Below are 15102 nucleotides of genomic sequence, written 5' to 3'. Positions count from 1 at the left end.
GGGTCCTCCAGGCCTGCCTAGAAAGGTTGTAGGGAAGCAAACAATCAGAGCCCAACAGGCTCAGTTAATATGAGCTCCAGATCAATCACTGGCGAGGACCAGAAGGGTAAGGAAAGGCTAGAAGGTTGTAAAACTCTTCAGAGAAGGAGGCCTGGGAGAGATGTTGCTCAAGCAGGTATAAGGCAGAGGGAAACCAAAGACTGTAACACTAAGGTAACAGGTGAAGGTGATGAGACTGAGTGGGAGGTAGCCCAGGGAATGCAGCAGTAACTAGGAAAGCAGCACGTAGCAGCTGTTTATGGTGTGCTTGGGTTGGGACCCAGAATAGCAGGTGAGCAAGGGTCAACCTCCCTCTCCACCAACCAGTAGAGAAGTGGCCTTAACCCTGGAGACTCTTGACTAAAATCCCAAGACCGAAAGCTAGATTTAAAGGGGCTCTACTGGGACTGGAGAAAGAAGGAACCATCAAGAAGAATGGGCTGAGACCAGCTTCATCCAGAGAACTGTAAGACTTTTGTTTGCACTTGTTTTGGACTTGAATACCCCGGAATGGGTTCATGTATTTTATATTTTGTATGATTTGCCTGGAAACCTGCCTTGCGAGATCAGCAGCCTTTTGGAGGGTGACAGGTGAAACAGAAGATTGCAGCACCACACCAGGACAACGGGAGGCACTCATGACAGGTGAGTGCACCCCCACAGAGGAAGGCAAAAAATTACTCAACAAAAAACAAATAAAAGAATGTAACTGCAAATGAGAGTTTACCATTCCCTCTTTTGGTAGCAAAGGACGCTGGTCACCACTCCAAGCACAACAGCCACTGCCACTGGGATTAGAATGGCAATGATCAACCCCATGGCTAGGGTGGAAAAAAAGAAAAACAGTAAGTGATATTCAAAAGTGATCAACCGAGTTTATGGCTCACATTCTTTTCTAACATTCCCAAAAATTACAAGTTACTTTTCTAGATTACTAAAAGCTCCTCAAGCGTTATCTGCCTATAATAATGACCTACAACACCTCCTTCTAGGGATGTTAAATACTGGTTAACTGAATAGTCGATTAACTTCATGAATTCTTATCGGTTACTTATCTATTATATAGTCCCCAGGGGCAGGGCTAGCAGCCAGTGTGCTCTCACCCCACTCCAGAGGAGTCCCATGCTTCTGTCTCTGTATCAGACCCTCTATATCCCAGATCCAGTGCAAGTTGGGACTGAGTCATGCTGCTGGCCAGCCTGCTAAAAAATTAACTGGTGGGCGTGGGGAAGGGAAATGTGTGTGGTCTATAGCATTAACCTATAAGCTTTTGCTTATTGGTTAAACAGCTACACTATTACTTGCTTACATCGTTCATTGAAAAAAACCCTCCCTTAATGTAGTTGGTCAATTGTAAAATGTTGTGTAGAATTTCTGTTTGGTCCCCAAATGGTACAAAGCTTCACATCCATGACAGTAAGACTGATTGCAGATTTTATCCCAGACTGCATAAGTCCTGGTGTTTATTGAATTATTTTTAAAATTATCAAATTATTTGTCTATTCTCTGAAAATGATTTCTAAAGGTTAATTTCATGTTCCACACGTGCATTCTCTTTTACCTAGTTTAGAATTTGTATTCCGATCACTGAGAATCCTCTCTCTAACAAACTGCCTATTTAGTTTTCTGGGTAGTCTCATTTCATGCACTTTAATCACACTCCCCTTTTGCTCCTCTTTCCAAACATAGTAAACCTCATTTTTCTATTTTTTCCCTCCTCAGATGGCTGGAGTAATTTTCAATGTTTTGAGAGGTTATGAGTAAGGCTACAATTTAGTCACTGGTATTTTTAGGAAAAGTCATGGACAGGTCACTGGCAGGAAACAAAAAATATTGGCTGTGACCTTTCCATGACTTATGCCATAAATACCCCAGATTGAATCTTTGGGAGAGGTTGTGGGTGAGGGAACAACACCAGCTGCAGGAGAGGGAGGGACTGTGATGGTGGGGGGAACCCTGAGGGAACCCACTGCTGCTCTAGATGTCACTGGTGGGGCGGGTATGTCCTGGGAACCTAACTGCAGCTCCAGTCGCTGCTGGAGAAGGGTAAACACTGGGGGATTTCCAATGCCACTCCAGCTGCCAACAGGGATAAGGGCCGTGACCCCTGCTGTTGGGAGCTACCAAATTGCGGCTGCTCCTATTGTCTCTGGTCCCCTAGGCCAGCTGCCAGGGGTGCCAGAGCAGTGGTTGGTGCAGCTGCTCTGGGGCAGCTCTAGCTCCCAAAGCCAGCTGCGTGGGTGGCCCCAGTGTCACACTGGCCATTGCATAAGTCATGGAAGTCACGGCATTCATGATTTCCACGACTAGCATCACAGACCCAAAGCCCTAGTTATGCGTTCAGAACCCATTCATACGTATGAATAGTGGAAGTTCCTAAACAAGCATTATTTAGGCTGAGCTTTGTATCTGTAACAGGATGGTTAATTTGCCTCCCCGCCCCCAAACTCTGCTATTTAAAAATATGGATAGTAGGTCTAGGGAAAGCTGAACAGGAAAAGATATTCAATGAATCAAAGATAAAGATCATGGTACTCCTTTGACTCAAGCATTGCCACGCTAGAAGTATTAGCATACAGGAAAGTTCAACTCACAGTTCTCCTTTGTCACCACATAAAGGTCTCTTGATGGGCCTAGTCCACCATCAGTATAGGCTCGTAAGTCCAGTCGGTAACTTGTTTTGCCTTGAAGATCAAGGATTCTCAAAGACTTTTTTGATAGGTCAGTAATATTCTTAACTGATAGCTCAGGAGATCCTGTGTTGTTTTGTTAAAAATAAGGAACATTCATCACATTAGAATATGTTCACAAAAAAACCCTCAGCATTCAAAAAACTCAAACTTCATATTAAACTAGAAAACAATCTTTTTCATTGAGAGAAGTCACGAGTACAGAATTATGCTGCCAAAAATCCAGGGCTGCATAGTGTAACTGTGTTAAGTAAGTAAGTAGCATAAGGGGTGCGTCTTCAGTTCAAAAGTAACTCTCATTACATTCACTTGAGTTACTCCTCTTAAGTCAGCCCAGCTTGAGAGAAAACAGCTATGCTATGAAGTAATACTCAAGCTGCTGCGTCCTCACTGATGCAGCACTGAGACTTCTGATGACATATCTTATCAGAGTGCTAAGAACTGGAGGATGAGTCACCTTATTAATTCCAGTGAATTGTGGGAGAATTTGTCTGCCACATAGGAAAGAACTGTGAGAAGGCCTTGGAAGATTTATACAACCGGATTTGCTCCAATCCCACTGACAGAGACAAACACCTACAGGATCTATATAGAGCATTCTTAAAACTGAAATACCCACCCGGAGAAGTGAAAAAAGATCGACAGAGCCAAAAGGTACCCAGACATGAACTACTTCAAGACAGGCCCAAAAGAGAAAACAGAATTCCACTTGTCATCACGTAGGGTGTGTCTAGACTACTTTTCGAAAAAAGTGGCCTTTTTTCGAAAAAAAACTTCCCCTGCGTCTAGAATGCCACCACATTCTTTAAAAATTAAATCAAAAGAACACGGTGGTTTTTTCGACCGCAGTAAACCTCATTTTACAAGGAAGAACACCTTTTTTCAAAAGTGCTCTTTCGAGAAAAGGCGTTCTTGAATGCAAACAGGGCTTTTTCGAAAGAGAGCATCCAGACTGCCTGGGTGCTCTCTTTCAAAAAAGCAGCTCGCTTTTTCAAAAGAAGTGGTTGCAGTCTAGATGCTCTCTTTTGAAAGAGGCTTGTAGTCTAGACATAGCCCAACAGTCCACAACTTAAACCCCTCCAACGCATTGTCAACAATCTACAACCTATCCTGGAAAATGACCCCTCGCTCTCAGAGGCCTTGGGAGAAAGGCCAATCCTTGCTTACAGACAACCCCCAAACCTCAAACAAATTCTATCCAGTAACCACGCAACATACCTCCATCATAATCATCCAGGAACCCACCCCTGCAAACAGCCCCAGTGCCAACTGTGGCCACGCATCTACACAAGTGATTTCATCACTGGACGCAACATCATCAGCCACTACATCGGGGCTCATTTAACTGCACATCCACTAATGTGATTTATGCCATCAATTGCCAGCAATTGCCCCACCTGCCATGTATATTGGTCAAACTGGACAACCTCTACGGGAAAGAATTAATGGACACAAATCAGATATCTGTAAAACCAATAAAGTTGGGGGCTAATTTAGCTACAATTAATCAGGAAAGAGATCTTGGAGTCATCGTGGATAGTTCTCTGAAGACGTCCATGCAGTGTGCAGCGGCAGTCAAAAAAGCAAACAGGCTGTTAGAAATCATTAAAATAGGGATAGAGAGTAAGATGGAGAATATCCTATTGCCCTTATATAAATCCATGGTACGCCCACATCTTGAATACTGCGTGCAGATGTGGTTTCTTCATCTCAAAAAAGATATACTGGTATTAAAAAAAGATTCAGAGAAGGGAAACTAAAATGATTAGGGGTTTGGAATGGGTTCCATATGAGGAAAAGATTAAAGGGACTGGGACTTTTCAGCTTGGAAAAGACGAGACTAAGGGGGATATGACAGAAGTCTATAAAATCATGAGTGGTGTGGAGAAAGTGAATAAAGAAAAGTTATGTACTTGTTCCCATAATATAAGAACTAGGAGCCACCAAATGAAACTAATGGGAAGAAGATTTAAAACAAATAAAAGGAAGTTCTTCTTCACACAGCTCATAGTCAATCTGTGGAACTCCTTGCCTGAGGATATTGTGAAGGCTAGGACTATAACAGGGTTTAAAAGAGAACTAGATAAATTCATGGAGGTTAAGTCCACTAATGGCTATAAGCCAGTACGGGTATGGAATGGTGTCCCTAGCCTCTGTTTGTCAGGGTGGAGATGGATGGCAGGAGAGAGATCGTTTGATCATTACCTGTTCGATTCACTCCCTCTGGGACACCTGGAATTGGCCACTGTCGGCAGACAGGGTACTGGGCTGGATGGACCTTCAGTCTGACCCAGTATGGCCATTTTTATGTTCTTAATTTACAAGTTTAATTCTTATGTGAATGGAATGAACAGAGATATCAGCTGGCTTGCACACTACTTTCCACATCCTAATGACTTAACCAAACAGCCACAAAATGGAAGTGCTAATTGTTCTTATCAGCCTCTTGTTATTACTTGAACCATCTACTCACTGTCTCTTTTTTTCCCTTCTCTCTCTTTTTCCCCTCCTCCCTCTTACGTTTCCTTATTTATTCTTGGATCGGGACTTCTAATACTCCAGTCATCTGAAGAAGTGGGTTTTGCCCACAAAAGCTCATGATACCACCTACTTATTTTGTTAGTCTTTAAGGTGCTACTAGACTATTTGTTGGTTTTTTTACATTTTTCCACGCCACAGTCATTGTGTTAGCAGATAACCAGTACTCCTATATCTTTCAGCCTATACTTCCTGCTGGACAATCCAACTTGACTTCAAACACCACAATACTGCAGTTAAGGCCTGTTCATAATACCAACCTTGAGTTAAGTTTGCAGTGAAGAAAAGGGATTTTGGCAGACTAAACATTAGTAAACTCTAAGCTGAAAATAAAGTGGTCATGAATTGAATTCCACCATATGCTGCAGATTACATATAATTACATTTCAGAACATTCCTGGAAAGTGAAATTAAAGTTTATAAGGTTATTTCATCTATCATTTGCACACCACCACAATTACCAGTTTTTGGAATGAACTGAATGAAAAGTTTCACACTGACAGGGAAAGAAACTGGTCTTCTTTATCCACAGATCAGCCATAACATCAGCCACTGTAATGCAGCATTATCCCAATTACACTGCCAATACACTTTCCACCCAGTTCTGGAGGGTTTGCTATTTTCACACTCTCTTTTCAGTCAGTGTTTTATTCAGAGATTGGATGTTCACTGTTACAGTGGCTTGTGTGAGGTGAATATGCTAGTCAATGAGAAATTACACTCAGATTACCTATTCTTGCCTATATGAGCAACTAGTATTTTAATCTCTTTGCCAATGCTTATACAGGCAGTCCCCGAGTTACATGGATCTGACTTACAAACTGGGTGAGGCAACCCCGCACTAGCTGCTTCCCCCCAGCAGACCAGGGAGACACAAAGCTAGCACGCCCCCCCCCCCCGCAGCAGACCAGGGAGACGCGGAGCGGCTTTTCTCAGCAGACACCTCAGCTTGAGAATAAAGGACTGAGGGAAGTGAGGTGTGGGAGAATAAAACTGAGCTCTGGAGAAATGTTTGGCTAGAGTTTCCCCTACAATATGTACCAGTTCCGACTTACATACAAATTCAACTTAAGAACAAACCTACAGTCCCTATCTTGTACGTAACCTGGGGACTGCCTGTACATAAGGCTTGTTTGTCAACCTGAGAGAGAATTTTGGGTTTGACTTTTTGGTACTCTTATATTTTGCTCTAATATGAGTGAACACAGGGAAAAGACACTGTGCATGTTGCTTCTGCCTAGCCAGATGGGCTTGTTAGTATGATGGGAACAGATAAGAGCAGTTAAAGTGTTACAGGGCATGGTGGGAGTTTAATATATGAGCATACACTAAAAGGCTGCCTGGCTCCTTTCTCAAGCCAAGTCAAGAAACCAGTTAAGAGGAACAAGAGGGGAATGGGGAGGGAGGCATAAGAAACACTAAAAGCTAAAGGAAAACATGGCCTTGGCCAGAACAAAACATCAGTCTCTCCCTTTCCTCATGGGACACAAAAAAACTGGGATAAAGACCCCAGACTTATGACTCTCCAAAATGGAACATGACTACAAGTTGTAAGAGGTATGACAAGGGGCATGTGCTGCAGGCATAGATGGGTTCGCTAAGGGGAAGAGAGGAATGGGAAACAGGGACACAGGCAATGGCTCTGCAGCAACACAGCTGGGAAGGGGTAAAGGCTCTGCAATGTCAGAGGACAGTAAAACACCAGGGAACAGACACTGCTGGCATGTAGAGCTATGGATACGCTTGCTTGGAATTAACCCAGACTTCTGGTCTTCTGCTTTCTGTCTGCATGACAGGAACTGGGGTGTTGTAGCCAGACACAAAACCCCATCTTGTTTTTCCACGAGCCCCATCTTGTTCCCCCCCCCCCAGAGAGCAAGAGAAAGGCAGTCAGCCTTTGATGCCCTGGGAACACAGGTTTGCTGCCTGTCCCTGACTCTACCATAAACAGAAACCAGACAGTAAATGGGCTAGCTGACGACCCGGGGCCTCCCGTCGCCCTGATGGCTAGTACCAGTAATTGACACGCCTGCACTGTCCCAGAGAGGAATCTTCGCCCATCACATACCAGAGGTGCCCATTGTCTGCATTTTCCCAGGTGTGAATTATGCTTTGCACCCTTCATGGGAAACTTGGCATTCAAAGCCATTTTTCCTAATTGGCCACTTGAGCCCAGGAAGAAGCCTACATGACCCAAGGGGTATAAAAGAGGTTCAGCAGCCCACCCCATTTGAGCTCCAATCATCTATACCTGCTGGCAGGTATTGATTGTCTCCCGAGGTCTGTGGGACGCCCAACCTCGCCCTACTTCTTCCCGAGGGATTGAGAGAAAGACGCTGGCCACGCCAAGTCTGGAACGCAGGGGTGAGAATATATACCTGCTATGTGTCTATTTTGCATGCATTTAATAAGAGCTCAGAGAACCAAAGGGTTTCATGGTACCTGTAAGTAACTTATTAGTGTAATTTCTGTCCTGTCCTTTGTAGTGTCTGTGTTATCTGTAACACAGTAGTAGCATTTAACAGCTAAATTTACCCTGTAACAATAAAATAGTAACTGTTTAAGCTTTAACCTGACTCCTTCAGTTGCTGTAACAGAACCAAGCACAATTTAAAAGAACTTCAGCCGGTCATAAGGGACTCACTGCCCTGACCGTCGGCTGACAGGTGTGGTGGAGGGAGAGGAGTGAAGGGAAAGCCCTCTAACAAGACCAATTTAGCTTCCGAACAATGCCAGCAGAACTATAATTAAACAACTATTTTTTAAAGGATTATTTATTAGTGAGTACTGAGAGAGTTCACAGAAAAGTTGAGGACCATAGATTTTATTTACCTTTTTCCATAAAACTAGGCTTTGAAGTACCTTTCTCCCCTTTTGCAAAGCAAAGCATATATCCCTTTAAAAACCCCTGGCAGTCTTCAACAGGAATGTCTTCCCATTTTACTAAGATTGAATCTGAAGAGGTTTCTTCCACAGTAAAATTTGGTGCTACCTTTGGAGCTGTGGAAATAATTTTAAAAAAGCAGTTAAACAATTAGAATACACTGGAATAAGACAAATCTATATTAGTATCACAGCATTATTATTAGGACTGACATGTTGATCACTGCACTGCAAATTTTCTAGATAATTTTTCCCTTTCAAAAGTTACAACTTAATAGAAATGGCTGTACCTTTGCTTTACTTGAAGACATTTTATTTAGCTGCAACAGAGCCTGTATTCTTCACTGAGAAGAAACTGTTCACGCAGTTTAAAAGTTCTGCTTTGTCCCAGGGTCACAAATCTCCATTGCAATACACAGGCTCTAGTGCAGGGATCACAGCAAGGCAAATTCCCTTAACGGGTCTTACCGGGAGGTTCAGGTTAAATTCGAAAAGCTAACTATTTCCTTGCAAAATAGGATTATATCACAATTTCTGTTTTGAAAAATACAACAATCAACTTAACCCAACTCGATTTTAAAGAGAGTTGTAAACGGTTGAAAACAAGAATAAACATATCATTTCATCTTCCATCACAGTATTAAGCACCACGCAATGGTCCCTACAAAGCATTACCGTGGCTCAGACTATGTGATTGAAATTTCCAATAAAATTAGTCCAAGCACCTGGCAAAAGATACCTTAATGTTCAAAATGAAATGGGTCATATTAGCTACACAATGCCTTTATTTATCCTTCATTCTCCTAGCTGTTCAGTATAAAGAGGAATTTGGACTTTCAGGAATAGAGAAAAAGGGAGTGGAGGGGTGGTCCTTAAATATCTAAGGTATTCCAAGTCAACACTAGATAAAAAAAACCAATAGCAGTAGCTACGGAAACTCTGGAATTGAAATTAAGGAGGTGATTTATACATTCATATTTTTAAAATATAGTTTTACTCAGAAACTGTTTTAGATAAAAAGAACATTATACCTATATAATGAATTCTAATTAAATACTAGAAGACTTACCCGGCATGGCCCGGGTTTGGCGCAGGGATGGGGGGCGGGCCATGTAGGCCTCTCACTAACACTCCCGGCTGGCCCGGTGATAAGGGGTTGGGGAGGCTACACAAATCATGTATCTTATTTCTATTCTATTTTGAAATAGCTTATTTTGAAATTTGGCACATCTACACAATGCCAAATTTCAAAATAACACACGTTTTCAAGACATCCCTTAATCCTTGTGGAACAAGGGTTACAGGGATGCCAAAACAGCATGCCCGTTATTTTCAAAATATTTCAAAATAACAGGCAGCTTGTTAAGATGCAGGGTAGCTATTTTGGGATACCTCTGGTATCCCGAAATAGCCATGCAGTATAGACATATCCTTATCTGGGCTAGTGGCCAGCAATATGTCCCCAGTCCCCAGCTGGCCACACCCATCCTGGTGTGACTGCCCTCAGTGGTCCCTCTGCAATATAATGTCCCTTCTCTCTGCACCCCCCCAGTTCTATTTTATGGAAAACAATTGAATTCCAGGCACATCCCATTTTCCTGGCACAACCAAACCCTGATCTTGCTTTAAGTTAGGTTAAGAGGAAGCTGCATACTAAATCTGGTGGTCCTAGCTGGTACCTTTTAGCAGGAACTCTTGAACAAACGGACTCACAGACCGATGTAGAATCTCTAATATATATTTTGAAATATATATTTTACATGCAAAGAAAATGAGTGCCATGAACTCACTTCGGCTTTAACAGTCAGAGTAGTGTAAATAACTTATTTTTCAGTTCAGTAGTCAAATACCAGGTAAATCTTAACTGTTTTGCATCAAACCAGAGACAATATTATTTAATGTTCCGCTGACCCAAAGTAGTAAAGAAAATGTACATTTCAGGTTGAAAATATATTTTTATTTGAGTGAAAACAAACAAAAAAATAGGTAAAATTTCTTCAAAATTGGACTAAAAACATATTAGAACAAAAAGAAGCTATGCTTTTTAGAAAAAAATCATTGAGATATTGTAGAAAAACACTGAGGTGAAACGTATTTAATTTTTCCAGAACTTTCTTTGGTTTTGTTTTCCAACCAAAATTATGTAGAGACTTCAACCTGAATTCACAAACCATTTCTGTCAACTTGAAACTAATTCTTTGGGAGAAAAGTTTTGCTGTCATTTATTTTTGCCCAGATTTAGTCAGGATTCATTTCACACTGGAGAAGGCCCATAAAAATGATTCATTGGAATCCAAATTATACTTCAGCTTTACCTGCACAACCACAACTTCTCAGTGTCCCCTCTGTAACCTGATTTGCTCTAAATGGGCCTGAACAGATGTCAAACAACATAATCTGAAGACAATGAAGTTACAGGAGCACAATAAAGCCAATGTATTTGGATGCAGAACCTCTACTGTTGATCACATTTATTACAGAAGTTAGTAAGAGGAGGAAGATTGAACTTCAGCTAACTATATATTTTAGAAATGTGTGTCTGTCTCTATGCTCATCCATGAATCCACTTGTTCAAGAACTCCTAAATCTTAAGAGCTAGGACCATCACTCTTGGTATGCAACTTTTTCTTATCACAACTTAAAGCAAGATAAGGGTTTGTTTGTGCCCATGAATGACCACAAAGGAGAAGCAAGGGAGCTGAGATGGGGACTGGGACAGCTATAATTCCATTGGTCCAGCAGTGAGTAGGAGCAGAGAAAGAGACAGCTATTTACTATATTTTTCAGAGAGTTTGTCTGTCTATGTCTCTGTCTGTCCCACAGTCAGGAGACAGGCACCCCTTCCCCAGAAGGCACTTCTAACCTGGCCCCAACTTGCTACAGTGAGAGAGGGCTGGTGTTGCCAACTCTCCCAGGGCAGCCTGCATACTGAATCACTCATCCCCAGGCCCACCCCAAAACAATTATTTAAATGAAGAAAAACAAAAAAATTATTTGGGTTAAGGCCCCAAGCAACGCCAGGTCAATCTTCTAGTATTGCCATATACACAAAAGTTTTAGGGCTGAATCCCCATTTTAAATTCTGTATCCACTTTCACATTAAATATTGCAATAATTTTAATCTGACTTTCAGACAACAGAGTAAGAACCAGAGTAAGAATACAGACAGTGGAAATTCACTGAATTAGTCAATACATTAAAAATCTGTGTTACTGAACTCTACAGGCTGGTCGCACCAAAAGAGATAAAGAAAATATTCAGAAATACGGAGATTCTGCTCTCAGACTTTTCCTAACATATATAGTAAAGACTAGTACAGGTTAGTCATTGACCCTCTCATGTTTCTAAACGATAACAATAAAATGCACTTACGCAATTCTTTCATATATCCAGTTATATTCTGTAATAACTGATATCCATTATGTTTGCAGCCATATAGTGAAAAATTGTATCGCACACCAGGTTGAAACACATCTGCAAAACAACAGCACAGGTAAGCAAAATCTTTTTTAGCAAGAGTTATATTTTAACTTTTACATGCACATTTTGATACAAAAACATTTAAAGTAACAGCACAAATAATTAAACCAGCAGGGGTCTGTGTACGGGGCCACAAATAGATTTAGGGGGTCTGCCACTCCTGATGCCCTGGTGTCTGGGGCTGAGGCTGAATATGGAAACAGCAGAAAACTACTGTATTTTTGCATATAAAAGCCTGAGCAACTGACCTTCGTGAGTGGGGGGGAGGGGAGGGAGACACACAAACCAGTCCTACTTGTTACCAGACCTCGCTGGTAGAAAACCAGTTGTTGTGACACAGGTGGGCCTTGGAAAGAAAAAGTTTGAGAACCTCCAAATTAGACCATATGGTATTTACATATAAATATTTCCCCTATTTAATCCTTATAATATTTATACACAATAGGATGTGCCATTAGACACACAGTTCAGAGTCAGTAAATAATTTTGACCCTTCAAAGAAATCTAAAAAAAAAGTCTTAAAAAATGTCATTAAGAAAATGTAAGAAGCAGTACAGATTGATGCTTTCTATTCTGAATCACATACTTGTAAACCAGCTCCCCTCGAGAACCAGCTCCTGACTGCCTCCCCACGCTGCTGCATCTGTGACTGAGACAGCAGTGCAGGGTGCTCTCCAGGAGTGGGGCTGTGAGAGCACTGACTGCCGTCTCCGTCCCTGGGGGGAGCATTTTAGTAACCGTGTAACTGCTAAGAATTGTTGCAGTTACACGATTACAAAAATAAATGATTTCTAACATCCCTGGTATTAAGAGAAGTGCCATCAGTCACAAGTAAGAAATGTCTCGCTCTACTTTGCATGTGACCTCAGCTGGAGTACCGAGTTCAATTCTTGGTGCCACATTTTAGGAAAGAAGTGAACAAACTGGAGAGAGTCCAGAGGAGAACAAAAAATTAATAAACAACATGTTTAGAAAACCTGACCTATGAGGAAAGGTCAAAAAATGGCCATGCTTAGTCTTGAAAAAAAAAAGATGAATGATTGCGGACCAGATAAGATTTTTCACAACTTATTAAAGGGTGTTATAAAGAGGTTATAAGAGCTCTTCATTTCTACTGAAGGTAGGAAAGACATAATGGGCTTAATTTGCAGCAAGAGAGGTTTAGGTGAGATAAGAAGATTATCCCATTGGGGATAAAAAGGGTTAATCGGTTACCCAGTAAGCATTAGCCATAGTGGCATGCTTACCAGGTAAACAGTTAACTGGCAGGGTGGGGAGAGCAGCCCCGCACCTGTGGTGGGGTATGCTGGGACCAGAGCCCAGTTAAGTGGTTAAACTATTGCAATGAAATCGTTTCACCGGTTAAATTTTCCTGCATATTTATTTTCCTAATCCCCATCACTGGAGGCTTTTAAGAACAGGTTGCATAAACAAAAGACTCTGAAGTCCTCTAAAGTGCTACATACCCTCCACACTCTGTGAAATTGCAGGAGATGCTCTGAGGTAACCTTAGGGCAATCACATTTAGCATACAATTTGATGCACATTGATAGATCCATATGAATGCTGGGAATGTCCATGCCATCATTTGGGCTCCAGACAAGTGCAGGTGTCTGACAACAATAATGTCATTGTAGTTTTGAGGCTCCTGGTGACTAAGTCTTAAATGACAGTTCTAGAACAGTGGTCACCAACCTGTAGATCGGGTCTACGTGTAGACCTTGGAGCCTTTGACAGGTGATCCTGACTGGTTTGGCCAGAAGGCTGTCAAGTGCCGGCACTTCATCTGCCACTCTCAGCACTGCCGTGCTGGTCCTGCGCTATGCCTTGGAGGTGCCCCTCACCCCTGGGAGTCTCCTGCTTGCTGTGCAGGGCATGGGAAGAAGAGGAAGGGGAGGTGCTGATGTCAGGGTGCCCCTCCCTCCACCCTGTACCACATCTTCACAGAGCAGAGGGGGGCAGGTATGGAGAGAGTTTGCTGGCTGCTTTAGGGAGTAGTGCAAAGCCAGAGGAGGGGTGAGCCTGCCTTAGCCCCCTGCGCCACCACCTAGAAGCCACTTGTGGTAAGTGGTGCCCAGCTGGAGCCCATATCCAAACCCTGCCCAATCCTGAATCCCTTCTGCACCCCAAACCCCTGCCGCTAGCCTGATAAAAGTGAATGAGGATTGGGGAGGGAGGATGGAGTGAGCAGGGGCAGGACGTTGGAGAAGAGGCGGGAAGGAGTCAGGACAAGGACGTTGGGGTTTGAGGCAGATCTTGGATTGCACTTAAATTCAAAAAGTGATCTCATGCTTAAAAAGGTTGGAGATCACTGCTCTAGAAGGTACATTTATATTTAATGTATTATGTTCTAGTCTTTGTAGCGACTTCTTGGAAGACCGGATATATGCCTCTTTCCCTGCTTGTTTCTTTTTCTTATTCCCACCATTCCTGCCTTCCCCCTCCTCCCCGCCTGGCCTGCCCACCTCTAGATACTGGAATGTGCCTCGTTCCAGGAAATGTCAATTGTCTGTCTACTGCAAGCCAGAGTGAGTTCACACTTTCTCATGCTAAAAAACCAGTGCATTCTTCCCCCCCCCCTGCCCTCAGGTGTCCAAAATGATACATCTGGAATCCAAAGGATATACCCTCGATTTCAACAATTTCACAGGATGCTAAAATTTAAGCTTCAGCTACATTTCTTTCAGTAGCTTCTGGAAAGTGCAAAGAAAATAACAGTTAAATCAAGAATTAAGATAAAGAGACAGCTGAGGAGAGTGATAAAGAAATAATAATGCAAAGAAGGTATTTGAAAACAGTACTTTTTATATTTTCCTCTGTTAATTTTCTGCATTCACTTTCAAAGACCGAATAATATGCAAACTTTGAACTGGAAAGTTCAATGTAAACAATGACTTTCCCTTACCAGATTTAATCACAGCATCTGTTGCATCTGAAGGAAATGTTTTCCAATCCACAGTACAGGGTTCAGGTCCAGATGAACAACACCATTTCACCGTGTAGCCACAGGTCACATTGGGGTCGGAATGCCAAGAAATGTAAATTCCATTTCCAGTTGCAATTGCCTGCTCTGTTTTGACATTGTCTATAATAAAGATAATATATAAAAAACTCCAGAGCCTATATCTTTAGTTCAAAGGTCTTTCTTGAAGCCTGAACTACAGTTTTTAGAAAACTGGTGTCATGAGAACACACATACAATGTGTCCATGCTAGCGAAGTGGACTACACCAATAAGTAAATTATATTGTACTTTTTGAAGCACTGTAAATCAAACTTAAGTCTATAGTGAAATTTGTAGGAACAGTACAGATAGAATAAGTTAATCAGGTCCTCAAGTTTGGATACAAATCATTTTCTCTGGATAAGTTTCTATTACGGGGATTTTGGTTTAATTCCAATTGACACAAGTTTGATAGACCCTGCAGTAATTAACTCCTTCCATTCATCCATCCCAAAAAACACACTCCTGA

At 42.0% G+C, this 15102-nt stretch overlaps 1 protein-coding gene across 2 annotated transcripts in view; it reads right to left on the bottom strand.

Moving 5' to 3' along the window:
• The window catches only part of LIFR (LIF receptor subunit alpha), a 90917-nt gene that overhangs the window by 17344 nt on the left and 58471 nt on the right, over positions 1-15102 (bottom strand). For both annotated transcript variants that reach the window (XM_075932518.1, XM_075932516.1), the window contains 5 exons: positions 14536-14715; positions 11523-11624; positions 8100-8267; positions 2634-2795; positions 767-860 (listed from right to left, as the gene is read on the bottom strand). In XM_075932518.1, the coding sequence (XP_075788633.1) occupies positions 767-860; positions 2634-2795; positions 8100-8267; positions 11523-11624; positions 14536-14715 (706 nt within the window). The remainder of the gene's footprint in view (positions 1-766; positions 861-2633; positions 2796-8099; positions 8268-11522; positions 11625-14535; positions 14716-15102) is intronic.

Source organism: Pelodiscus sinensis, chromosome 6, assembly GCF_049634645.1.
Source record: "Pelodiscus sinensis isolate JC-2024 chromosome 6, ASM4963464v1, whole genome shotgun sequence".
NCBI classification, from domain to species: domain Eukaryota; kingdom Metazoa; phylum Chordata; order Testudines; family Trionychidae; genus Pelodiscus; species Pelodiscus sinensis.
The sequence above is the reverse complement of the archived record's forward strand: the minus strand, read 5'-3'. Positions and strand labels throughout refer to the sequence as shown.